This window comes from Pocillopora verrucosa, chromosome 3, assembly GCF_036669915.1.
Source record: "Pocillopora verrucosa isolate sample1 chromosome 3, ASM3666991v2, whole genome shotgun sequence".
Lineage (NCBI taxonomy): Eukaryota > Metazoa > Cnidaria > Anthozoa > Scleractinia > Pocilloporidae > Pocillopora > Pocillopora verrucosa.
Genome location: NC_089314.1, coordinates 29,852,343 through 29,879,587, shown reverse-complemented (window position 1 = coordinate 29,879,587; position 27,245 = coordinate 29,852,343). Strand labels below are relative to the sequence as shown.

General features: G+C 37.8%; 3 protein-coding genes across 3 annotated transcripts; 1 reads left to right on the top strand and 2 right to left on the bottom strand.

The window, feature by feature from the left end:
- Positions 1–2,280: 2,280 nt before the first annotated feature.
- On the bottom strand, positions 2,281–8,937 carry LOC131798958 (uncharacterized protein C18orf63-like). The gene is made up of 13 exons (XM_059116619.2): positions 8,654–8,937; positions 8,454–8,532; positions 8,013–8,069; positions 7,652–7,763; positions 7,134–7,175; positions 6,646–6,719; positions 6,261–6,370; positions 5,836–5,932; positions 5,252–5,328; positions 3,744–4,793; positions 3,611–3,692; positions 3,254–3,355; positions 2,281–2,664 (listed from the first exon to the last, which is right to left on the bottom strand). Exons 1-13 carry the CDS (start codon positions 8,776–8,778, stop codon positions 2,530–2,532), a joined length of 2,142 nt encoding a protein of 713 aa, XP_058972602.2. The 5' UTR covers positions 8,779–8,937; the 3' UTR covers positions 2,281–2,529.
- Positions 8,938–9,261: 324 nt separating this feature from the next.
- Positions 9,262–24,172, bottom strand: LOC131798962 (granule associated Rac and RHOG effector protein 1-like). Its single transcript, XM_059116622.2, has 16 exons — positions 23,467–24,172; positions 20,268–20,441; positions 19,182–19,313; positions 18,554–18,649; positions 18,036–18,150; positions 17,552–17,616; positions 17,262–17,429; positions 16,774–16,865; positions 16,024–16,149; positions 15,280–15,527; positions 14,496–14,759; positions 13,433–14,201; positions 12,969–13,263; positions 12,565–12,695; positions 12,175–12,256; positions 9,262–11,828 (listed from the first exon to the last, which is right to left on the bottom strand). The coding sequence occupies exons 1-16, from the start codon at positions 24,037–24,039 to the stop codon at positions 11,400–11,402; spliced, it is 3,759 nt and encodes a 1,252-aa protein (XP_058972605.1). The 5' UTR covers positions 24,040–24,172; the 3' UTR covers positions 9,262–11,399.
- A 30-nt stretch (positions 24,173–24,202) lies between these two features.
- LOC131798964 (activating signal cointegrator 1-like) lies at positions 24,203–26,849 on the top strand. The gene has a single exon (XM_059116623.2). The coding sequence runs from the start codon at positions 24,239–24,241 to the stop codon at positions 25,781–25,783; it is 1,545 nt and encodes a 514-aa protein (XP_058972606.1). The 5' UTR covers positions 24,203–24,238; the 3' UTR covers positions 25,784–26,849.
- The last annotated feature ends 396 nt before the right edge of the window (positions 26,850–27,245 follow it).

The window sequence follows — 27,245 nt, the reverse complement described above, 5'->3', positions numbered from 1 at the left end:
TAACACATTGAATCGTTTTACAAATTCCATAAATTCCTGGAGCTTTACTTAAAACTGTTTCTTTCTGTTTGAGCTCTAAAAAAGGGAAAACTCGGACACCTTGGCTTTACTATTAAATACATTCAGAGACGAAGACTAATTTAAAAAGATTTTTATGACTGGAATGTACTATAACAAAAAAAATGATCGGAAAGATTGACAAAGCGCCGGAAACGTGGGTTTGAGCGATGTATCAGCGCATCTTCTACTCAATAACAAAAAAAATTTGGACTCTCAAAGTTCTAGAACAATATCATAATGGAGGTACACGTTGCGGTTCGCCCACATGCCGGATGTTTCTCAGCTGGGCTTCGAGGTATCGAAGTGGAAAATTACGTTCATTCGCGCGATGCTGCGTTAGAATATTTTAACTGAGTTGCGCTCACGCTTCAGTAGCTCGCCTTTAATACTAAGGTTGCAAATGGAAAAAGTCATTCTATAGTTTTGTGCAGTTGTAACGAGTAGCATTTTCAGTGTAAAACAAAGCTTTTTTTCTGAGCTATACCTCGTTTAATTTCTTTAGCAAATAATTTTGAAGGGTGAAGCAAAATTGTTTAAACCTGTTGCTACTTTGACCAAAGTCGTCAAGTATAGTGTTATGGCAGCGTTCTTCGTCAAATGTAACCCACTTTCTAGGAAATATTCCAGTGTTTGAATTTTACATGCATCGGGTCGGTTAAGCTGAGGCACGTGCGTACGGGTTGAAAAATGACTTGAGAAGTAAATTCAAATCTTACCCAGTCCGGTATCGTGCTTATTTAGAACTTTTTGTTAATTGCGGCGATATCGGCTTTGAAACGACCTGATCACAATATTTGCGAAAAACGTGAATTGTACTCCGCGCATGTTAAGTCAATTATTCCTAGTTGTTTTAAGTTGTGAAGCTAAAAATGAAGACGATTTACCTTTTCCTTTCTTTCTTTTCTTCTGTAAAGCGTGTTCTATGGCGTTACTCGTTATTCACACCATAAATATTGGGGAAAATTGACTGCGTTTTTAGTCATGGTGTTATTAGAGATGAGTGTTAACTCTTGAAGTGTTGTATTACATCGCAAGGTGGTTATTTGATTCCCCGTGTTTAAGGAGGCTGCTAAAAAGAGTTCGTCTGTTATTAAGCTGTCACTAATTTTACTTCACTGTAAAGACACAACTCATTACACTGAAAGAATAACAAAGCTACATGCGTAAAACAGTAACAGTGTTTAGTATATTCATGTTGAAACATCCTCAAGGTATTTCTAACATATGAATCTCTCTAAAAACAAATCTAGATGAGAATGTCTCTATGAAGATTGAAGAGAGTTGAGAAGAACTTTTTCTCCCTATAAACTTGATGTAAAAGAAGAATTTACCCCGGATGTGAAAGCTTTTCTCGTATGTTACAATAGCTTTAAATTTAGAAGGAATTCCAACGTGTCGACATAAAGCTTCTCTCTCCCACACGTTTTAAGAAAAAGTTTTTTCTGGCTTTCCGCTCTGAAATACTGATATAGTTGGCTTTCTTTTGTTGTCTTTCTTTTTCTACTAGCTTTTTTTCTTTTTGTATTTTGTGTAGTGTGCGCGCGTGTATGGTATCTGACCTTTTAAACAATAATTTGTTAATAACCTAAGTGAAGCTGCCCTATCTTTTAGCCCTCAGTGGTTATTATGGAAAGTCTAAACTCTCCATTTTTCATGTAATATATTTTTTGGATCGTATAAATTAATTTAGGGTACAAAATAAAGTTGTTGTGTTTGAAAGAGGGGGCGTTCATTCAGGAAACCTGCTTTTTGTTTAAATTTACTCGTTTTTAGACGGGAAGTTTATTGAAATAAAAACGTATGTTTATTCATCCCACGATTGCAGTGTTTTATCAATAACTCCAATTCATTATCATTCTTCTTCGTGTATTTGTTTGTATACCCTAGTAAATTTCATGTCTACTTCTTTAATAATGAAGGTGTCATGACAACGCCCATCTTTTTAGAGGGGTTGAAAAAGCACGTAGGTGTATTTTTCTTGATTCAATGGATAATGGAAAGAATAAATACACCTTATTCAATGGTTTAATACAAAGTACGTGCTGATATTTTGCGAGTTGCATAATATTTTCATGAGCCTTGTAGGGGGCAAGGAAAAATAAGATCAATGAGGAAAATACCGCTAGTATAACATATTAAACCAAAGGGGATTTATTACTCCAGATTTATTTCATTTTCTAGTCTTATGGCATTTAGTGTTCGAAACCTAGTAGGGTCATATCTGAGCATCTTACCGACCACATATGGAGTACGTGAAAGAAGAAAACAACATTAAATAATTCTTGTGGTATTTTAAGTTAGTTGCTGAAAAAAAAATCATTTCTAAAAAACGGAAAAGAAATCTAAGATCGCGCGGATCGTTTCTGTCCGTCTACAAAGTAATACCGTAGCATATTTTGTGCGTTCCATTGTCTTAACATGGTAAAATGACGTGATAGTGAATAATAAAGATAGTTATTCGACACTAGCTTATGGTTCATGTGCAACCACTGAAATGTACTCCTTCACTTTGTTGGCAAGCTCTTCTTTCTTGTCCTTAGATTTCACAGGGACACCTCGCTTTTTAAGCCAGTCGATCAACGTCGCCATGTTTACCTTGTGGAGCTAAATGTATGTTGTATGTTTAAGCTTCGTAATGAGGCAAAGCACTCAAGATAATAGTAAAGTGACGAACAAAAGCAGAGGGGAAGGCTGACTCCCTGATAAGTGAGAGTTAAGGGCGCGGTTCAAATTTCAAAATGAAATTTTAGGCTAAAAATCAATATGAAACTAACTGGAAGAGCGGAAAAGGGAACAGCTGTTAGCATTGATAAAACAGAGTTAAATGCCTTGACGGTTAGAAAGATGAGGATCTGCTTCCTTTGTCAGATAGCCTTAAGCTTCTTCTCGTGAAAAGAACGCATTTGGTGGACTACTGGGTTCTTCTTTGAAACAAAGTTGTTAACACATTTGAGAATTTGGAATGAAATGAGGCTGGAATTGGAAAACAGTTTTCTCTTTGTTTTCTTTGAATTACTCATTTCTGTTCGCAACGATTACTGCTCTGCAAGCTGATCAAATTATTTTCTTGAATTCTCGACAGACATGCAGCCTATGACTTTAGGCTCAGTGTACAATAAAGGAGACGATGCCCTTAAAGATGATAAAATCCGAGAAAAGCAATATGGAACAAGGAAGGAATACTTTACTTTACCTGCTGCTTTATGGCCAGCTCTCTGACATCCACATTCTCCTGAAGTTTCGGCTTTGACTTTGGCCCTTTAGAAGGCGTGCCTTCATTTAGAAGGCCATTGATCTGAAACGGAAAAAAGCTTTCAATCAATTTAAAGACCTAAGTAGGGATTGGATATTTTTATGTTTATTGTGACATTCCTGAAGTATCGGGGGATACTTCGGATTACAAGTGACTTCTGAATAATGTCAAAGAAGAAATAAATTACTCAATTTTTTCTGGTGTTGAAAATGAACCCGAAAAACCTCCCGGACAGAGGTTAAACCGCATAAACACTTATCGGGCTATGATAAAATCATTCCACATAAAACTATGTACCCGAACAGGAGTAGAACAAGGCTCATTCAGCAGACAGGGACTGGTACCCAGTCTGCCATTTTCTGCTACTGATAATGAAGATCTATTTGCAGGATTACTGCTTGACGACAGACAAATTTCATTCCCTGCGTACGCGGTGTCTTCAAATGATCTGCAGTTTGTGTTATCTGTAGGGGAGGCCGCAATATTTCTACGTTTAGGCGCTTGTGTTATTATTAATCCAGGTCTCGCTTGAGGCAAGGACCTTGAAACTGGACTCGACAGGCTTAGACTGTGGCCGGAGGAGATGTCACGCCTAGATAATGATGCCCCATTAAAAACCGTCGTGGGAGAATCCTCTGTCACACACACTGGGCTTGAAACGCTTCTCCCAATATCTTCACTTGCCCCATCACTTATACCTCGTCTTCCTTCAGCGTGAATGTTCCTGTTTTCAAGCAGAGTGCGGCTCGAGTGTGTTGATTTATTTCCTGATTCATTTCTCACTGTCTTCCTCATTTCTGCTTGGTGGAAAGCTAGCAATGAATTCGACGAATTTGAAAGTGGGCTTTTGTGCGTGTGAGCAGCGTGATAAATTGATAAAAATCCAGAGAACGCCGTTTTTGCTCGAGGTTCAGATCCTCCTTTAAGATCTGTTTTGTGCCCTTTTTTGTAACCTGTACGTTGTTCCTCTTCATGGCTCGGCACTCGTTTTCTTGAAAACATTGGAATTATTCGTGTGCCAGTGAATTGGGAAGCAGACGCTGTAATTAGGTCAGAATCATTTGATATGCTGCTGACAGAGCTACTGCTGGTGAAACAAGGTAAATATGGTGAAGAAAGGTGTGAAATAGGTTGAACGACAGGAGAGTGAGAGGTCGGCTGAGACGAAATCAAACGAGATAATGAAGATGTGACTACTTGCTTCTGAGTGTCCTCGGGTGTTTTTGTACCTCGCACAGTGAAGGGTTTACATTGGTTGAATTGAGGGGGTGTTTTCTTTGTCAAATTTAAGTGGTTTGGGTTAGAAGCGTGTTTAAGGCTGCTCGTTGGATAGAGTGGAGAAGAGCTAAAAGTCAATGGTGCCCCGCACACAGTTTGCATGCGCATTGAAAGGTCTCTTAAAAAAGAGTTGAAAATTAACTGGTGATCACAGCGAGGAGACACTAACACTTGGCTGCTTCGAATACAGCTAGCTGGGTATCTGCGTCAATGTTAAGAAATTCTCCCGTCTCTATCATGAAATCTTAAAAGAGGTCAAGTTTTGGTCTAGTTAAGTGTAGCTTTTACCGACTGGGCTTATCTCCCATGGCTATTGGTACGCTCCGGATTGAATGCTTGTTCATCGTAGGTTACCACCACCTCTTTCTCCTCTTCTTCCCCCCCCCCCCCCTTCTACGCCATTTTGTCAGGTTTCTAAGAAATTTTGCCATAGCCATTTGCACTTTTGGGGGGGCGACGAAGGGGCAGTATGGGACTAACAAGCTTTCCTTACAACTAAAACCCGGCAGGGGTTTCGATGGCTTTTGAGGCCGCTGAAGTCTCCTTTTTTCCAGTCCAGCCTCTTAATTAAACCACAAAATTAACTTACATTCAGTATTCTTAGGGCCCCATTTTAAAGTCGGAAATTGCACTATTCGAAAAACGTCGAGGAAAGGATACGTAAATATTTTATCTTTGATGTAATAGAACTGTACATTGTAGAAAATGTTTTCTTCCGGTGGAAGTCTGTATCCGTACTGTTGAAATAAATAAAAAGCCCAAAAAAGTGGACGAAGTTAAGTAATTTACGAAAATGGGGTGCATGGTTTCACTTATAAACGTGAATAAAAATTCCTACAATAGCTAATCTAGCATTTTACTCTTATTTATAAAAGACCGGAAAAGTTTACACTCATATTTGTTTTTAAGGTCCCCACAAAAAAAAACTAGATATCAAAATATATTACAGGTTCTAACACGAACTTGAAGTTAGACTGTTCCATGCGTTCAATTAGTAAAGAAGGTGATTGAGGGTGATTGTAAACTGCTTGGTAATAGCGGCGGGACGAAAACTGGAGGGAGGTTTGGGAATGTGGTGTTCTTTACGCGACCCGACCTGACTATAGCGCCGTTCATTTTTTTGCTCAGCCCCTACTGTCGCGTCGTGTAATACTGCGCTCCGTTTTGTCGCACTTAACCCCTGGAACAGTCTACTTTGAATCGGTTATCCGTTTCAATAATGTTCAATCTTTCAATGTTCATACCATCAGTTTCCAATGTTTTCGCAGTTCTTCGTAACTTGTAAAAGGGCATTCATCAGGAATTTGGTGTGTTATGCTAACAATCCTTCCTTTTTTCAGGCTAAAACAGTGCAAAGGTCAATTTGCGACAGCAAGATAATGATAAGATGCACTAGATATAAGCTTTCTTACAACAGAACATCTTTCCAAGCATTTCTGAACTCCATTTTCTGCTGTAAGCGTGATAACATTTTTTTGCTTAGTTAGGATCATTAAAAAGCCCCGCCTCCTTTCAGCCCTCTTTAAAAAAGGTTGGAAAGCTTATGCACGCGACATCCAGCGAGTCAATAGCGCACAGTTTCTATCTATTTTTTGCAATGTACGTGTGAAGTTTCCTCTGATGCAAATCTACTATGATTGTAGTTGAATGCTTATGTGAGGTAGCTTACCTTGGCAACACAAAACACAAGTCGTCAGAAATAGAGATGTCACTAATGTGAGATTCTTTGTTACTGTGGAATTCTTCTAGTGCTTTTACTGACACGGTAAAATGCTCAGGCTAGATAAAAATTAAAATAAAATAAAATAAGCAAAGGTCAAAGTACCAAAAAACAACCAAACGATGTCTTACGCGCCTGGTTTGCGCCGCAAATGCACATTTCGTTCGGTAGATTATCATAATTTTCGAAGATTTACTCAAGATAAAGCTTTTGAAAAAAAATACAACTCATCGTAGATGAAATGGTTGTCTTTTTCCTCTTGCGGTTACCCTGAACGTTCGCCCGTAAAATTGAATACTTTTAAGTGGACAGAGGCTCTACAAATGTAAAATACCTTGCACGGGGTTAACTTGAGAGAAAAAGGTTCCAATCCAATGAAAATCTTGTCGGTGATTGTTACTTCCAAAGCTGCAATTTTAACGTAAACTGCACTAAAAAGACTTCAAAGACCAATGAATTCGAGCTTCATAGGGTAAAAAGAGGGGAGTCATTAGATTTAAACTTGAGAAAAACATGGTTTGCATAAGATATATCGAATAGCGAGAACAGAGTTGACTATTTAATTTGTGACCTCATTCTTGATTACCATTCCAGCCATCAAGATATAATTTCTCCAAGCTTCTCTTATAAAACTGAAACTTAACAGCTGAGGATTCTTAATATTGGGCAACAGTGAGTTGTTACTCTAAAAGTGGTGAAAAATTTAGTTTTATACTCTTATCCAAACTATCTTTTACTAAGCCAAGGGAGGAAGTGAACGTTGCCAAGTTCAGATAAGAATTCCAGCTTAACTCTCCCAGATAATGTCTCAATATTACTTACAGATTGCATTTAGCTTTGAATTTTCCAGCATGAAGTCTCGACCTATGTAGCAATATAGATAAATGAGTAAATAAGACTGTACAAAGTGAAATAATTTATTGATTGACAAGCAAAATAGCTTCAGTGTTTTTGCAAGCATTTAGGTATCATTCATTATTCATAGCCTGGGAGAGTTGCGAGGGCGGGGTGGGAGCTACAGTCAATTTTCTTATTGTCCCCTTTATATTATGTTGGCAGCATCTGATCCCTCTCCCTTCCACCCGAACACCCTGCGATACCCCTTCCCCCCCCCCTCAAAAGAAAAACCCTCCGACACTCCCCCTCTCCAGGCAATAGATAATAAATGGTCTCTTAGAGGCTAAACTTGAAAGTGTTGAAATATCCCAAACCTACTTTGTGACAGAGTGTTTTCCTGCTACGAAACAAACATTTTTGTTGTATACAAAGTTCACATACAGCATTCTTCATAAGATGTAAATAAAGAATCAACTAATGATTTGCGGCCACACCAAAATTACCTTGGACAAGAAATTCGCCAGCTTTGTTCCACAACGGTGCAAGTTTCTGTCTCATTGTGAAAGAAAAACAGAACTGAAACACAGTCCTAGTCAAGGTTACTGGTTCTGTAATCTGTTAAGAATAGATAAACACAACTATTGTTCTATATACAAAATAGACTGGAAGGGAAAGTGGGGCAGTTCACACATCTGAGTCTTTGCTACAAAACGGACGGACCCTTACAATCGGAGTTTGATGGAGGAAGTATTTTCTCTTCAGGCGAGTCCAGGTTAGCTATCCAACTATTTTTGGAGAGGTAATGTGTTAAGTGTTTCTGGGCTGATTTCATACTCCATTTGATTGAGCTGTAGTCATGATTACCTTGATGCTCAGCCTTTGCAGTAGCTCTTGAAATTGAGGAGACTTAGACATTGGCTTCTAAAAAGTACATGGTTGAAAGGAAAATTAAGTTGTAAGACGGAATGCCATTCAGATAAAGAGCACAATCTTTAAGTACACACCTCGGTTTGATAAAATCTGTAAGAGCTACCACGACGAACACAGCAACCATAACAACCATAACGACAACAAAGGCAAGAACAACAACACTGAACAACAACGAATTAATAAGTTAATAAATAATCAATTTAATTGAATAACTTTTTCTCTTCGTTAGCTCATTCAACTATTCAATTTGGTTTTACCCTTAATACAACTCAAGCATTCATCATTGTTGTGTATTTGAAATTCAAATAATCAATCAGTTGCTATAATACACATAGCGGCTCCAGTTCTACCGGTTTAAAAATAATTGATACCAACCGCAGTTATGAGAAATAATTGATTCCTTTCTTCCATTAATGGTGACACAAGAACTTTGGGTTCCGTGAAAATTAACTCTCTGCAAGCAAAATTCAAACACCTGCAAATCAACTGAGACAAAAGCTACCATCTTTATGCTTTGCCAGTAAAATCGAGTTTAAAAATAGCAGTAACCTTAGGGCTACCGAAATAATCTATACCTGCAACACAAGGGCTGGATAGTGCTTATTTCATCGTCGTTTCTCGATTGAATGATGGCTTTGACCGCCATTAGTTCGTCGAAGCTTGGCAGAGAACCGAGAAACAGAGCTTCGCGGTCCCTCATTTTATAATTATTTAGGGGATTAGTGTCTGCTCGAGTTTCGTCGTGAAATCAGTCAGTGAAAGATGTGATAAGCTATTGAAAGAAAGATAGAAGGCAGAAATATCGTTTCCATTGAACTGAATGAAAGTTCTTCGCGAAAGGTCGACCAAGGTTTTCAACTGCTCCAATTCCTTGGCGGGAAGATTTTCCCGCCATTTTATTGCTCAGGCTTCCGCTGACTCACACATCCTTAGGGCCTCACTACAGCAGTAGGCGGCCACATGAAGAGCATTATTAAGAAATTTCACATAAATGCCAAATAAGGAGAATATAATGCCATGTAAGGTAAAAATAACAACAACAACAACACCAACAACAGCAAAAACCGAAAAGACAGAAAAAAGGCGAAAAAATGGCTCATTCCCGTACCCAATTGAAGATGCTCAAATTATTTTTCCCAGTCACACTTTCGCCATCTGATAAAAAATAATCTCAGACTCAATGTTCAAATAATACTTCGTTTTATTACAATAAATCTCTTTAACTCATTCTTCCTTATTACCTTATCAGCTATTGTGACCAAAACTACAAGAAACATCAATCAATCAATCAACCTCAGTGGATTACTTTGCCAGTAATCTAATAGCAATTGCAGGGAATTGCTTTAATAACGTAGTTTTATTAATTTAGTGATATGTTAAGGACCAACCACAGAGAGTGTAGTATTCCAATTATTTTTAAAAATGTAGCTCGGTTAGCGTCTTACTGCAGCCTAGTCACTACTTAATGCTGCGTTTTAACAAAGATACTTCTATTAATCTCGTCCAGTACGACCCACGCTTTTCTTGATGGTGACGTAGTGTTAAGTCGTTGCGTAACGAGGTCAAGGGAAGAGGTACCAGTCCTCACTAAGCCTGCGGTTTAAGTCGTCAGTGGAGTGGCTAGGCAACACAACCTGCCCCACTGTAAGAAGACTTTCGAAAGCTCTCCTTAGTTACGTAACTCAGTTCCCACGGCTGAGTGTTGCAAAGATATAACATTACATCACCATCATTACGCTACTACCCTGAACTTTGTTTTTCATGATATAACTCTGTAGGATAACGCATACCATCAGGCTTCTATGGGCCGCCTCTTAGGGCCAGGTCACTAAAACTGGCACGTCCTCCTTGTCGTTCAGCCAAAGAAAATCAAATGCTCGACATCTTTCAAAGTAATATTTGATTTTTTTAAATAATAATCCTACGCTAGTTATTTTGAATACACGCTATCCACCTTCTTATTTCTGAGATCTACAAAAGTAAAGGCAATTTACCCAATTACTGGAGCAAAAGTAACATTGACATTAAAATAAGATATTAAAATATTAAAACTTGTGTCTGATTAAATAAGCTCAGTGAAAGTCAAAACTATTAAATCTACAATAAAAATTAGGATAAAGTCATGTGGTATAACAAAGCACTAAATACAGGAAACTCATAAATGAGTTGTCTGTGACATAGGCCGTAACAAAATTAAAACTTCTGACGACACTCAGCAGAAGTATCCTATACTCTTGTATCAAGCACGAATGCCATAACTACCATCAAATCTAAGCGACATTACTGAGCCTTTAACCAATGCCTCGGTCGCATCAAAGATAAAAAAAGAAAGAAAGAAAAGGCTTTATTGCAAAAACGATTTGACAAATTACCATCACATAGTGCATGTATGGATATGGAATAAAAAAAATTAAATTTGTCAAAAGGAACAAAGAGTGATTGCTTTCGGCGCAATTACAGCTAAGTAATATGAAACATTTTCTTCTTTGAATCAATAAAATAGTTCAAACCAACCAATGACAAGATACGATTTTCCCAGATTTCACAAGAAAATCGCACAATGCACAAGAGCCTTGCCTAACTTCCTGCTTCACAGGTTACATCTAAATCAAATATGAGCCACGTGGCGCGCCCGCGTTCCAAATAGCTCTTTAAAAGGCAGCGGCTTCTCACAACCAAAGATGCAATCGATGAACATCTTACCGGCTTCATGCGAGCCTGACTTTGAATGACATCTGATGCTATCCGTAATTAGCTTTTTTTAACTTCACATTTACATCTTGCTTTTCAGTTGAATCCCAGTTGTTTATACAATAATAGATCATTTGTCCAAAAATAACATTCAAATATTACACATCAGTATGAACTCTTAAACAATCTGATCATGATATCCGAGATTATGGCATTTACAAGCCAATACAAAAGATATGTCAAGTCCCATAACTAATTCATGATTCCTTATAACATGTAATCCTTTGTTAAACGCTTCTAATCACCAATATCTTAAAATTTATCTCTTTCCTAAATAACAAACATATTTTATAAAGTTGGTTCTAACAATTTGGTGTTAATATATCTTTTCAAATTAATCCCCTCTCTTTTTGACAATACGTTGATATTTCCCTTCCATGAGACAAAGCAAAAATTTTTTCCGGCTCATAGCGTACAGATTCAAAGTTGTTGTATGTCTACCGCATCAGTCATTCGAGTAGGTCTCCCCGAACAGATTAAAGAATAAAACTAAAAATCATTCATCAGTTACTAAAACAAGATAAAAAGTTTACAACGTAAAATAGTCACTCTACTCAATTTTCACCGGAATTAAAAGCGGGGATTTGACTTGTATTGGGTTCCATGCCCTACTCCGTAGTGAGATGGTACCTGAAGATGAGCTTGCGGTAACTGCTGACCTTGCTTACGAAAACCTGTTAGAACCGGTTGGAACGCCGACTGTGCACCCGCTGTGCCGCGGCCTCGCTGCAAAGTACCTAGCTTTCCGTATGGCATATTGTCAAAAGCACGTTGACGCTGAAGGTTTGTATGGTAACGTGCATAAGAGGGGTGGGGATATCCTGAAGGTACAGCACCCCTCCCCTGAGGCCACCAGTTCTCCCTTGGGAGGAAAGGGTCGCTGTAGTGCTGCGGAGGAAGGGGAGGCCGATGGTGAGAAGGCCTCAGAGTGTCTTCCGTTAACGATGTCGTCTTGGCCCACAGTGGAGGAGGGGAAGAATCTCGAGAGGACCAAGGATTCTGATGAAATAACAAATTATGAAAATCATCACGTATTACAATTCAATTTCAACTTGACAAATAATAAAAAACAAATGATAACCGAGTAATAAAACACCTCGCATGTAGGAGGGGTCATAATTTTACCCCCCTCAATTCTCTATGAGAATCAAACCCAAGAGCAAAGACGATCATTAAAAACAAGGAAAGTGCTTCCTTTCCAGCTTTCGGGTAGTTATCGTCGTATAATAATAATAAGATGATAATTCTTTTATCCACCAAGAAGAAAAAGAAAATACTGAAAGAAAGAGGGAGAGAAGGAAGTAAGGAGGGAAACAAACAAGCAAACAAGAAAACGCACGTTTACCTTTTGTGCTAAATCTTCCACACTCCAAGGCTTTCCGACATTAGGTATAAAGGAGACACTATCCGTAGGCATTGCCTCACAACTATAAATTAATCACACAAAATACCATTACATGAACAACGAGAAGTAAGAATGTAGCTGCAGAACATTAAAAAAAATACTATTGGACCAAACATATCATAGCCCGAGTTTATATGTTTGGAAACAAGCCTACAAAACTTGATCTAGCACGCGAAGTCACGGCTCACTGGTAAACGTTTTGGTAAAAAATAAAGTTTGATAGACAAATCTTGAACTTTGAAGTAAAGTTTTCTCGAAACCAGAACCTGCAAAGAATTCAATCTATCTAAATATCCCACATAATTAATTCATGCTTGCTACATGAGGTACCTTCCTCCCCGGGCAGCAGCTAACAGATCCGGTCCAGTAATCCCCAGCCCAAGAGAGAATACAGTCTTTCCTCTTCCAGATCCATCAGCGGTAAGGGATTCCTGAGACTGGTTCCAATTGCTCGCAGAAGCCTGCAAAATCAGCAAATAATATTGAAACAATGAATCTTAAAATGCATTTCGCCAATGACCTCGCGTATTATAACAGGTGACAAATATATCTGTTGAAGTCGTTTTGGGCTATAAACTATGATTTGCATATATAACTACATTAAATCTACCGACTTATCAAATTGCCGTTTCTTTCCAATTGGCATGGCTTGAAAACATAAACGTTCCAAACTTTATGGGCAGATTAAAATCTTTGGCACTGGCAAGGGAGGAAAATTTTAAATTGATACTTACACTGGGAATGTTGGCCCATACTGGGTTGCCATGGATACTGTTTCCATAACTGGACCACTTCAAACCAAGGTCCATTAGTCCTGGGCCTGAATTACTGGGCAGCAAACTCTCGTTCAGACTCTTGGCATCTTCATTAGCTTCATCATTTTTCTCATTTCCTGGGAAATCAGACAGAGACCAGCAGCTGTGGTAGAGAGTGTCCTGTGATCCATGTATGTCTTTCTTATGTAGCAGTGAGCCCTCTGAAATGATGTCAGAGGAATCTGATGGAGGGCTAGCATTCTCCCAAACACTCCTATTCAAGAACAAAAAATGGAATCCAGTTACTTCTTCCCATGTCACAGGTATCTATTTGTCTAATTGGCTAGGGAGAAATTTTGTGAGAATAAACTGTCGAGCCCACATGCAAGAGTACAACTCACATTCCAGTCATGTACATCTGTTAAATAAGAAGTGATTCTTACCTAAGGCTCTCACTGATGGTCACTGTTTTCTCATCAGGACACTCATCAGAGCTCACTGTCACCAAAACTGGGCTGGGAGTCTTACTTTGCTTTACCTGCTGGTTAATTGCGATACTCAATGTAGGTGCATCAGCTAAGGGGGCACTGTCGGTACTCTTAACACTCAAATCACTACCATCTTGCTTTGTTTGTGATGGCAACACTGGCTGGGGAGTGTTGGTCTTCTTTTCAGCACCGTCAACAGTTTTATTTTCACTTTCTGACTTCGCATTATCTGGTGGTAACTCTAGGACTGGATTTTTGACACCACCTTCTTTATCTTCCTTTGCCGGCTGGTTTTGCTCAGGTTGGCTTTCATTGTCTGCATTTGCTGATTTGACAAACAAAACTGGACATGTTTCAGTTGATGGTGAGGTCTGTGTTTCTGTGGTGACCATCGTTCCTTGGGAAGAGTTAACCCCCTCACACAAATTAAGCACTGGGGTGTTAACACTTTCCTTGGTTTCTGACTGACTCTTGTTGCATGATTCCTTTTTTTCAGTTTCTTCATTTGGACATGCAGTTGCAGAGCTAGGAACAGTAATGTTGCTTAAAGCTACACTGTAAATGCTTCCCAGGCCACTGTCTATGGGAGTCATGTGGCTTTCTGCCATGCTTGGATTTGCATCATCATCTGATAATAGCCGATGTTTGATTGGTGCACCAGAAAGGAAGTTTATCACATCTGTGAGTTCTTCTTGAGAAGCAAGTGACAATTCACTCTGACAGTCTAAAAATAAAGATTTTTTCCCTAAATATGAAATGTTGTTAAATCTCAATCAACCACAAAATAGCTTAGTGAAAGGCGCAAAATATTGTGGACAGTAAAGAATCAAATGGTAGGTCAACATGTAGACTTTGACCCAACCTACCTTCTGTGTTAAATCTGTTGACGTTGTATTTCTATTTGTACTTGATTATTGAATACTTTAAAACAATATCTGAATTTTTTCTGTTGTTCTTTCCTTCCAAGAAGCAAGAGCTTTGTACAATTTACATTTAATTGCTCATGAATTCTACTTACACGGCATTGTGCTTTTAAAAGTTGGCAGTGGAAATTGTGGAACAGACTTTGACCAATCGCTTGGTGACAAAGGATCATCAGCCTTGCTCAGCTCTTCAACAATCTTTCCTGAGGTGGAACTAATACTCTCAGGAGCCATTGATTGTTCTTTGGCCCTTCTTGCCCAGTGACGTGGGCGTGGTGGGGGAAGAGGAGCTGGGTCATCAATGTCAGTGTCATGTTCCTCTCCTGTGTCAGTGCTGGATGCAACAGATGTGCGGTAACCTGAAATCCAGAGTGATATGAAATCAAATTAAATGATTTTGTGAAAACAGAAAAACTCTGCATGTATGAACCAAATATTTAGGACAGTTAGGAGATAGGATCTCTGTTTAGACCCACTTCACAGAATGACCCTGGGCAAACTGCTTTAGTAAACATGTAATTATGTGTTTTAAAACAGTGAGGCTTTGTTTAATTGTTACACTTCAGTTGTATAGAAACTCTGAGAGAAATAAACTTCAATCCCCTTCAGATTGCATTCATTTAGACAGAACCAATATCCATCCAAAAGAAAAAAAATGTTTTCCTTATAGATTTTTCTCAAAAAATAAAAACAAACAAAATATTGAAGAACATTGGATAAAATACTGCAAAGCTGTAAGTTGAAATAAAGTTTAATTACATAGCTCATTGATCTCACAATAAAATCCACTTCCTTATAGATGACGATGATGTGATCACGATTATTTTCTTTCTGGGATGTTTGATCACAATTTTAATATTTTGCTTATGCACAGTATACCTGATGACTCCTGTTTAGCCCCAGCACCAGATAGAACATTTTGATTGCTTGCATCTACCACAGCATTCAGATTATTGACTGCTTTGGATGTCACAGACTTTCGAGAAAATATCTTGGACGTGGCTTTAGTAAAAGTCTTTCTGAAGCTCTTGTGCTTATGATTTGGTGATATATCAAGTTTGGTCAACAAGGGTGGAGACTTGGAAAGGTTACGACGCTTAACATGAATTGCAGGTAAAGGCCTTTCTCTGTAAACAACAACAACAACAACAAAATTAGGAGAGAAAAAACACTGACAATAATACTATGATATAAATAATAAACAACTTGTTAAAGGATCTGTCAAAAACCACAATAAAGAGATGTCAACTTATTTACACAATAAGCCTCATTCCTACATGCCCCCCTCCCCCCCCCCAAAAAAAAAGATATCCTTAACACTACACCCATTAAGAAGAATAAGTGGAATAGAATTTCCAGAACATATTTTCCCACAATAAAAAACAAAATAAAACAAATACTAGACTAAACAACTAAAAGTTGCCTTTATACAGGCCCAAGTGGCCCATGGGGCCAGTGCTTAACTCCAGTTTTCTTGGCATGAAGCAGCTAGGAGTATTGCTACTCCCCCCTGGATGGGATGCTAGTCCATTGCAGGGTTACCCCCAGCACATTTGGTGGTACCCATTTGTACACCTGGGTGAAGAGAAGAACTAAGAACACAACACAATGAATTTCACTCACTTGTCCTCTAAATAATCCATTAAACTAAACTTGGATGTGTAAACAGCATCAACTGTTCCCAGAGGAGAAGGAAAGTCCAAGTCCTTAGACAGGCAAGCAAAGGTGGAGGAGTCTTCTGTGATTATCCTAAAAAAATGAAAAGTGCAAAACCATTTTATGTTTTGGATACTTTACAAGTATGGTAGCATGCAACTGTTAACATGTCGTCTTTTTTGTTTGCCTCTCTCTGTATCCCTGATGTTTGTTTTAGCATTACCATTACTGCAACTGCAGTTATTAAGAGGTTTCACTTTCTAGACTTAAGGATATTAGTCTGTAAGCCAGAGCAGAATACTTAAAGCTTTTGTTGAGGATTTGCACCAAAATTAATAATTCTCCCATCTCACTTGCTTAATGAAATGTTTTAACCAAAACGGCCAGCTACCTTACAAATATATCGCCAAGCAAGAGAATCTGTTGAAGTCTGGAAAAATTCACTCTTATCTCTTTTTTAGACAATCTCTTTATTTCTTCTCTCATTTTTGTGTTTGAAACTTAGTCATTAACTTTTTAACTCCCAAGATCTAGTAACAAATTCTCCCTTCTTGCTGAAAAAAATTGTTGTTATACAAAGTCTAGCTACCTGATAAAAACATCCTATTTCCATTTCTGATTTATTGACACTGGGTGGTAAATTTACACACAGATTAAGTCTAGCATTTAAAAAAGGAATCAGTTGAATATTATGTATCAAACCAAATATCTACATACCATGTGGTGGACACCTCTACATGAATGGATGTTCCTTTTACATACACTTGGGCCAGCCGAGTGTTTTTCTCTTTGCTTGGTTTAGCTGTTACCTTAATACAAGAGTAATGCCATGCAGTTAAGTAACAATGCGTAAGTTGCTTTGTAGCATATTTTCAAATATATTCTGTATGCCAAGAACAGGGCAAAAAAAAAAACAAAAAAAAAAGGCAAGAAAAGAACAAACCTAAAATAACTGTGAATGGATTTGCTAGTTCTCACAACCATTCAAATGGTTAAAATCCATTGACCAACTCAGGCCACTTAATATAAAGCTTCATAACCAACACTATTGGCCTATTTTTTTTCTGACTTTGTGTTTTGGCTATTAGCAAACAAATACATGTTCCTGTGTTCTACCTTTTGAGTTACAAAGCTTCTAAGTTAACCAGTCCAAAAGTATTATCAAAACAATCAGAGCTGCTGAGTCTCATGAATAATTTTCTTACCAAATGGGCTTTGCCAAACAGAAGCTGTACAGCTGTTTTGGCTGCAGAACTGCATGCTGGAGAACAGGCCTCATACAGCACCATCAGCACAAACATATCCAAGGTATCACGATTGAGAGGGATGTCATTCTGCTTTGCAACAGAACTAACCAGGTCTCTGATACAGTGCTGTTTGGGTTGAAATAAAACTTCACTTAGTGACACAAAAGGTTATGCGGTATAAGAGAAAATGGCTGCATTCAAAAACTGTCCAGTTACACATCTACTTATTATCTACTTAAGGTAGTTACCAGCTTAGATTTGTAATTGTCATTGGCTTTACTTGGAGAGGAGCAAACTTCAGTCAACACATGACCTGAGAGAGAAGAAGAAGAAGAAGACAAAGACAAATTTATTTTCCCTGTGATCACTTCTTTTAAAACAACAAGTTTCATACCAGTAGAAATTAGCCCAGAAAGGACACAACTTATCAAGAGGAATAGAGGAATATATCAAATTTATGGCCTTATGCACTTTTTGGCTGGATAAGAATGGATGACCACAATGATGATGACAATGAAAAGTTAACATAAGTTGCTTTTACCTGACTCTTCAACTCTCAAGATCTGTTTGTCAATTTTCCCCACAAACTACTTCACATTTCCTTCTAGATCAAGATAACAACCCCTTATTGTATCTTGGATTTACAATACAACATTGAAATAGTGTCTGGCATATGTATCATCTAGTTTATATTAATTTAGTAGCAAGATTACTCATCAAACTATCTCTCACCAATTTTTAGTTGTAATTTTGGAATCTGCTTCAAAATCTGCAGTTCCATTTCTTGAGCAGTAACAGCTTCTGTGACACCACCAGCAGCCATTGCTTCCACTTCACTACAGCAACCCTGTTAAAAGTCATGTCCATGATTTCGCAGTCTTTAAATGTACCAGATGTTCTGATTTCTGAATCTAAAGTGCCTAGGAGCTAAATAACTCTATCTCTTGGTTACTTAGACCAAAAGAATTAGATTAAATTCTGATCATTTCATTTGTTTTGAAGTTGCACAGCATTTCATCACAATCCAGACACAATGTTTTCTGACTAATCTGTATTAATATATTTGACATTATCTCTTACCATGAATCAATGTTCAAATATAAATTGTTTACCTCTTCAAAAACAATCATCATCAAACCTCCTTCCACAATAAAATAGAGCAGTTGAGTATCATTTTATGGCCAAAATGTGGCCTTTTCGACGGCCAGATTTTTTTCACATAGTCTACTGCATCTGATGATGTTACATACCTTTAGAGCCAGCTCTATTCCCCTGGGATTCCTGTGGAAGCCAGCAGGTATGTCTGCTTCTGGTGTTGGAGCTTGATTAAACACCTTTTTGTAATTCTATAAACAAGCCCCATAAACAAATATGGAATGTCTCTGTTTCTCCTAATTTATGGGATATGCATGGTGTGGAAAATTGGGAAAATTCCCACAGGGAGGGAAGAGGGCTCATGGTTCAATACCCAAAAGTGACATAATTAGTAGTTTCTTTTTGTTAGAATTTGTTTTCTCTCTTTATTCTTAACCTTAACAGCAGTATGCATATACTCCACACTGTTCTCTATTCATTTCCTAAGATGTTAATAAGGAGAGTTTGGTGATCATTTCCTTTATTTCAAGATTTTAACGAATAACTCAGCAGTATTACTGTATGGAGAAATTAGATGATGGTCAGTCTTAGGGTCTAAAGGGTTAATCAAATGATATAAAACATTAAATACTATGTGGCTCATTTTGCTCTTTCCATAGAAACACAGGTTAACCAGCTCTTCCATTTTTAATTCAAGCCAAACCTATGTACAGGGTGTATATACCCTAAATGTTCTTTTTTAAAAATCAAACCAACATTATACTGCATGGTAAAAAGTTTTACCTTGAGCAAATTGTTGACTTTCAAAATCAGTTCTTTTCTCTCTGGATCAGCCAGTTCTCCTTGAGCACCCAATGTTAAGAATTGCAACTGTTCCCTACTCAACATCTCTCCTTGACGCAAAGCTTGGTTTGACTGCAAGGAAAAGTTTTGTACTGTAACAGCTGCAAGGATAATAAGTATTCCCTATGGAAACATGTATCTTTTCAATTTTAACATTAGCTTGCACTGAGAAATCTTGATTTAACTTTGATAACAGTTAAGCCTGCACTCCAGCAAAGTGAGCCATCATGATGAAGCATATCCCAGCTTCGCTGGCATAACATGACAAGGAAAGTTGGTATTCTCTATAAATCTATTCTGCAAGAATGTTATAGCATTTCACCAGATTAACTTGCCAGTTTGCTGGTACTCAACACAAACTCTTGAGTAAAGAGGGAGGCTATGAGACTATAGTAAGGAAAATGTATTTCCCTCAAGAACACAAAAAAAAAATAACCCCTCCCTCTCTCCCTCCCTCCCTCTCTCCCTCTCTCCCTCTCTCCCTCCCTCCCTCCCTCTCTCCCTCTCTCCCTCTCTCCTTCCCTTTCCCTGAGGACTTGAACCTGACTCTCTTAATCAGGAGTGACCATACAATCTCTTAGGGCATGTCCCCCCCCCCCCCACCCACCCAGTGTTGATTTAAGACTTCCTAGAATTTGATGAGCATGTAATTACGAACATGAGTCAGAATGCTAATAAAATGAATTGAGTGAACAGGGACTTCATGGAGGGACATGATGTATGAGTTACCAATGTAAGTCACACTAATGCAATTTGACGATGACAACAACTACAAAAATAACAACAACCAGGGTACTGTTGGTAATGGTCATGACAACATTCTCTGTGATAGCAATCATTTTAAGTTCTGATAATTATAGTTCAATAGTAATCTTCTAAAAGCACATCAAGTACAGCATGCTGATATGGAAATTAAAGAAATTCTGAAAGCTGCAGTTTTCAGAAACATCTTCAAGTTTGTTTTCATTTTCATCCTAAGTTTACAAATATCAAATAGATAAATAAAAGTTGACTTTTCAAACATACTTGAGCAAGTGACAGCCATGTTGCAGTGGCATCTTTGAGAGCCAGGGTGACTTCTCTGTCCCGCAGATAGTCACCAATCTCATGGAACCCACCCAATGATGTTGTCAAGTCAGCTGATGATGACAAGAACTGGGACTGCACTTGTAAGAGTGAAAGGAAACATGATCCCAACATCTAGAAAAGAGGATCAAAATCAGAGTTGACTTTTAGGGTGGTAATTAGAACCTTAATAAAACAAATACACAATAAAATAAAACTTGGTCATGTTGACTGAATGTAAATAGAGACATCAACAATTTATGTATTTGTGCAAAACTCTTCAACAGAACAGTAACTGCATAAAAAAGCAGATTGTAGTTCACTGCAAATTTAAATAAAAGGTAGAAGTATTGACATTCTTGAACATTTTTCAGGTTGGGTCCTCAGTGCTGCAATTAAGAAGATGAAAGCATTCAACCCTGTTGCCTTAAAGATTTGTCTCATTTACCACAAGTTCAACCCCTTAGCTTCAAGTCTTTTTGAACATGGGAAACTGGTTTCCTCCATAGCTTTTAAAAGTTTAATGTTCATTCAGAATCCTTGTAAACTGGATTAATGGAAAATCGATTTCAATAGGAATGGTCAGACAGGATATTTATTTCTTAATTGTTGCTATCCAGGGCTTTTTCAGCAGTTCATCATCATATAAGAGTCACTTCTCTTAATTTCTGCTGTGGGATATCATACAGCATATTAGATCTACCAACAATTTTCAGACTTATCTCATTAATGAGCATCCAGAGAGAGGAAGGGTTATCAATTTCTATGATTTTCAGAAGAGGGATGTTTTTGCAAGAGGAGAGCTTATCAGAGAGGAAAGTTTTATCAGACACTCACTGATGAGAGACAAAATGCACGACATCACACTCCTTCTGACTATTTCCCAGCTGTATATAATATTGAATCAGTATGTATTTTATGGAAACCTTACAATATTTAGAATGAAAGCTGACATAGGCTTTCCCATATAAGTATAACGCTGAACTAAAATGATACCTAGCCCAAGTGAACAATAATTTCAACTAAATCCTCTCCCAGTTTAAGGGAGGAGATTGGTTGGAAAGCATAATCCAATTCAGAGGGAACTCATTAAAAACATGAAGCTCTAGATAAAGTTAATCTGAGAAGGGGTGGCTTATCAGGGCATTCCGAAAAGATAAACCCAAGAATTTTGGACAGGTTATTCTAATTATGACAGTCAGTGGTCTGTTGCAAATAAAAGTGAGCAGAATCTAAGATATGACAAAAATGTGTCATTCTATTTAGTAGGTCTTTTAGTAGCTGTGATAAACTCTGACTCTGTCAACAAAACTGAACTGTCTAGTATCCATTAACACTGAAAATTTTTTAATTTTGTTATTTTTTCTTAGTGGAGGTGTATAATAAAAAAGGGACTCAGGAAATAGCGAGCTTGTTCTGTCTTTCCTTTTCCTGTTTCCTTTATCTCTTCATGGCAAAATCAAACATGTTTGTAGCTATCAGTCATCCAACAGACTGCTTGTCAATTTTTCTATCAACCCAAAGCCTCAAGCCACAATTAATAACTGTGCTTAAATAAAGAATAAACCACAGGGGCAAAAAGCCTTCCTGTTTAAAAGGAAACAATGGTAAGTGAAAAGCACTTTCATTGATATATATGCACATAGTAAGTGGCTTAATTAGCAGCCAGGTAGAAGCTTCTAGAACCACATTTTACTGCAAAAGATTTCAATTCTAGATTGGAAAAAGCAATAACAAAAATCGATGTACTTTTGAAGGTATCAATCAATGTCGAAAAAATGCTCTACAGACAATGAATTCTGGTCATTTGAGGTGGTAGGTAAGTAGAAACATCGGTTGCTTTTAAATAATCAATTAAAATAAGTATGAACAATTAATCTTGAATTTGTATTCAGAATTATGAAAATTATTTTTCACAGTGTCTATGAATATTTACTTGAGGGCAGAATAACTAAAATTCTATCTTGAAAAAACACTTTTCCAAATTCAAGCATATTTATTTTCAGATTTCAATGATAACGTATGCATAGAGTGTGTAATGACATGAAAAGGGGCAGGTAAAATCTTTGCTTCTTTTTGTAATGAAAATAAACATACAGACACAATGCAAAAGAAAGGGAGTTGATCTGAATTTATTTTATTTCACTCACACCCATATGACTAAAAACAAACCGAGTGGAGAAAGAAAATTCTCACTATGAAAGAAATTAACTCTTTGCATAAAGTTATGCAACTTGCTAGATGTATCAAATACGCTTTGAAGTGTGAAAATATTTTCAATTCAGCATGAGGGACCTATAAAAAAATCCAAAACTTTGGTTTTCATTTCGCATGGAGGAGTAATCATTTTAAAGACGTCCTGCTCCCCATTATCAAGGGCAAGAATTTAATTTCAAATCAAAAAACCCAAAAAGACGCCATCTGGGTCTCAAAAAAAAATTGTTTTAGTCCTCCACAGCTGATGGCCAACCACTCTTGTTTACAGGGGTAAGTTTCTAAAGAAACTGTGGTGCTGCGTCGGTGGGAGAGTATAGCAGGTAATTTAGTGTTAACAACTGGGTTGAAAACGTAAATTAGCCACCGTAAAGGGTAAAAAAGCCGACGTTTCGAGCGTTAGCCCTTAGTCAGAGCGATTGACTTGATTCACTCTTGTTTACATTTGACAAATTCCTCGAACATCTCAGCATTGCCCCTCATACTCTCTCTAATGCGCTAGTTCCTTGGTCGCTACGAAATTTTTTCAGCATTTGTTCTGTGATTTTCATGTGATGCGCTCTCTGGCTCTCTACAGTCACGGCTATTTTGAGACCATGACAAAATGATTACACGAGGGCATTTGTTGGACTGGCCTTGTAACAAGAAATCCATTAATCTACTCAAGCAAAGCCAGAAGATACCTCAGTAAAGGTCAAACTTGTTCAAATTCATCCAGTTATAGTAATGTCTAAAGAGTTTATTATGTCAGACAGATATTTATAACTTCATCCAGTTTATTTAAACCGAAGCAAACAATGAAAGTAAACTGAAGATAATTAAAACAAGTCTTAGTGCGTATGAAATATCCCACCGCATTGCAGATCCTTTCAGCGTGTCTGTAATCAATGAATCAACACATCATGCCGAATCGAAACAGAACATTCTAGAATCAAAAACAACATACCTTAACTCGATTTTCCTCCACTTCTGAAAAGCTTCTGTACAACTTTTCTTCTTCATTCGTAAGTTCTTCAGTTGCAGCACGGAATCTTTGTCTGGTTGTTTTGAGTCGCTTTCCATCACTGTTTACAAAGCTATCGTCTCGCTCTAACCAGTCCAAGTTTTCTTGACACGATTCGTAATTTTGTACGCTTCTCTTATGCGCTTCAATGGCTCGTCTAAGACCAGGCAAAGTGGCTGTGAACTCGCAAAGCGTTCCCAAAATGTGACTACTCGTGATATGAACACTCGACTTATGAGCGACATGATCGATTTCCTCCACGACTTGTTTCAGCTGTTGAGAAATCTCTAAAAGCGGCGTTTCTTTCAAAACCGTTGAAAAGGCTTCCGCTAGTTGGGAACCAGCCCCACAGAAACCTTTTGTAGCGTCTAAATAACCAGTTATCAGCTTGTCTATCGCCCCGACGTTCGCCTCAAGAGCTTCGACGTTGGCTAGTAGTCTTTGATGATAAGTGACACTTACGTCGTCCTTACTTTCTTTCCATTGATGGTAAGACAAATAGCGCACGCTGTCCATATTTCACACTAAAACAAGCTTGGCAAAAACAAAACATGAGTATACGACGATAAAGCAGAATCGGAAACCCGCAGTTTCTTCCGATCGCAACATAGGCGTTCAACGAAGTTCTCACTTCCTTCAAACATCTGAGTTATTATGAACACGCGAGGTTTCAGCGGAGTGAATATGCACATGCGTAGTTCTTTCCAAGAGGAATATGGCGGTGGTCTCTACAGAAGTGAAGGCATGGTGTATCCAAGAATTGTTGAAAATTAGAGACGTCGACGACGATTTGACGGGGTATATTTTGTCACTGAATACTGCTAGTGAATTAGAATCATATTTGCGAAGTTTTCTAGATCTCAAGAATCGCGAACATCAGCAAATTCTGGTGGAATTTTCCAATGTAGTGAGGACGGAAACTACGAACACCTCAGATGCTAGCGATACTTTTTCTTACTCCCAAAAATGTTCAGGTGAACTTGGTAATGGGTTAAATGATCCACCTATTTATCCAGGAATACAAACAAAGAAGAAAGCCCCTAAGTTTGTGCCACTGTATGGGGCAGAGGGACAATCGCGCACTTCGGTTCTCCTTCCCGGAAGACACCCATGCGAGTGCTTGGCTCAGAAACACGATCTGGTCAATAACTGCACAGATTGTGGACGGATTGTCTGTAAACAGGAAGGCTCAGGGCCTTGCTTTTTCTGTGGAGCTTTGGTTTGCACTAAAGAAGAGCAAGAGATACTGGCGCGGAATTCAAAAAAGAGTCACAAACTCCACGAGAAACTACTGAAGCAAGGGATAGAAAACGACTCACGTACAAAATTAGGCGAAGGCCTACAAAGAGCAATTGCTCATAAGAACAGACTCATAGAGTATGACAAGAGTGGTGTCCGTCGTACCAAAGTGATTGATGATGAGTGTGATTACTTTGCTAGTGACACCAATAAGTGGCTGTCTCAAGAGGAGAGGGAAGTTTTAAAGAAGAAAGAAAACGAAGTGCGGGAAAAGCGTTATGGTTCACGCAGGCAGATGAAGGTTACCCTTGACTTTGCAGGTCGAAAGGTTGTTGATGAGAATGAACCTGAGGTTGATTTTGATGCTGATTCATCCGTTCTTGCTTCAGGTTATTATAATTTGGATAAAAATACCAAACCACCAAGAGTTGCTAATCTTAATTTTCCAAATGTCTCTTCTTTAAAATTTGTTTCCTCTGAGAAAGGAGGTAACAAAGCACCTAACTATGAAGGTGTTTTGGAGAAAAAACATGGTAAAGAAGTTTTACGTATCCAGGATAAGGAATTCCAAGAGATGAGTGATACAGGTGCTTGCTTAAGTATGCATCAGCCTTGGGCATCACTCCTTGTGTTGGGTATCAAGAGAGTAGAAGGCCGCACATGGTACAGTGCTCATCGTGGACGTCTATGGATTGCAGCAGCTGCTAAGCAGCCAACTCAACAGGAAATTGCAGCAGTGGAGAGTATGTACAAGACTCTGTATGGGAATGAAAATGTTGTATTCCCTGAGCATTACCCTGTATCATGTCTACTTGGGTGCGTAGATCTCGTGGAATGTCTTGCCCAAGAAGATTACAAGGAAGAGTTCCCTGAGGGCGAGTCTGAATCTCCTTATGTCTTTATCTGTGAGAATCCTCAGCAACTGGCTTTAAAATTTCCTGTAAAGGGACAGCATAAAATATGGAAACTTGACCTTGCAATCCACAAGGCAGCCAAGGGAGGCCTTAGAAAATCAGCTTGAAAGAACATCTAAAAGTATCCATGTCATAATCTTGATACAAGTAATGCAATGAACTTAGGACTAATAGTTGAATGGTGTTGGTATAGTGAGCAATTAAGAATATTCTTAAAGAACACTTCTGTTAGTAGAAGTGACAAATTGATAACTGAATGGGAAGTCATAATCTGTGTCCAGTAATAAAACAAGTGATAACATCACAAAAGTCACCTTAACTCTGATAATGATTACTAGTCAGGTTGTCAATGAAATGTCATTCACTGTTAACTGCCATAGTAATTTCCAGGGTCAGGTTGTTCAAATCTGGGTTAAAATAATGCAGGGTTAGTTTGAAATTTGATTTCAGATCTGAAAGTTTGAAAAGAAAATTCAATTTAATTCTTTTTGTCTACAGTTTGATAAAAGGCTTTTGAATATAGAAATAAAGAAACCTAAATCAAAATTGAACCCAGGGTAAGTGCTAATGCACCTTCAAACATTCTGAAGTACTTTCACCAAAATGATTAGACTGCACAATGTGGAGTATTTTATTTCACTGTTTGTGGTCATGCCTACTTCAGGGTTAGGATCAACAAACATTGACCAAAATTACTGGTATCATATTAGAGCAAAGATTACCAAATTAAAGATCAAACTTGATTCACTCATCTAATGTCACTTAGAATGTATTTTGTTGAATTCATGTCATAGTTGAAGTTAGTGGCGTTTTAGTTAAAAAAAAATTATTTAGTTTCTCCTTTCCCTGTCCTATTTGACAATTGCAGGTTAAATTTTAATTACTGTTTGGGTAATCTAAATGCAACAGAAAGTATATTGTTAAAGAGAAGTGTAAACAATAGTGCATCAAGTTGGTGTTAAAGGTTGCGTAAGGTTGAAATATTACTGTATTTCGTCATTTCTATCTGGTGTATTCATGCACACCAAATTGAGAATTATTTTTTATTAAATCATTTGGTAGATCTGTTACCACCTTGTAACTGGTAGATGCTAATTAAATTAATAAAAACAGTTTGTTTCTTGTTTGAGGAATTATCACAATGAAAGAGATGATTAAAGACTGTTGAAAGAATTGTTTCTTTTTGTAATTGATTATTAACAAGAAACAGGGTCACACACTTTTTTAAAGCATTGATCAAAAGAAAGGAAAAGAAGCTTAGACCTTGTGATTTCCAGGAGTGAGATTTTTTCTGTGGCTCACATTTCTTAAAATGTCATAAAACATTTCTATCTTTAACAGTAAAACAGGAAAATCATAATTTACCACCTTTATTTATCTGTGAATACTGTAGCCATTGCAGGTGGTACCGGTTGTCATATGGTACATATGCATGTGCCTTTCTCCAAGGTGGATATTCTATGAGTTGCATGGTTACCCAAGAATTGACCATGATGGATGAATGATGACTTTATCTATACATGCTCAAAAAAATTAGTAAGGAAAACATGTTTGAAACTCACGGCCTCT

Excerpts from the sequence above, each read along its gene's own strand:
- LOC131798962 (XM_059116622.2), bottom strand. The coding sequence starts at position 24,039 with ATGGACAGCGTGCGCTATTTGTCTTACCATCAATGGAAAGAAAGTAAG. Across the intron at positions 19,314-20,267 it reads CATGGCTGTCACTTGCTCAA|TCAAACCAAGCTTTGCGTCA; the intron begins GTATGTTTGAAA and ends TTTTCCTTGCAG. Across the intron at positions 14,202-14,495 it reads TTTTAAAAGCACAATGCCGT|ACTGTCAGAGTGAATTGTCA; the intron begins GTAAGTAGAATT and ends CTTTATTTTTAG.
- LOC131798964 (XM_059116623.2), top strand. The coding sequence starts at position 24,239 with ATGGCGGTGGTCTCTACAGAAGTGAAGGCATGGTGTATCCAAGAATTG.
- LOC131798958 (XM_059116619.2), bottom strand. The coding sequence starts at position 8,778 with ATGAGGGACCGCGAAGCTCTGTTTCTCGGTTCTCTGCCAAGCTTCGAC. Across the intron at positions 5,329-5,835 it reads GAAAACATTGGAAACTGATG|TACGGATACAGACTTCCACC; the intron begins GTATGAACATTG and ends TTATTTCAACAG. Across the intron at positions 4,794-5,251 it reads ATCAAAGATAAAATATTTAC|ATACCCAGCTAGCTGTATTC; the intron begins GTATCCTTTCCT and ends ACATTGACGCAG.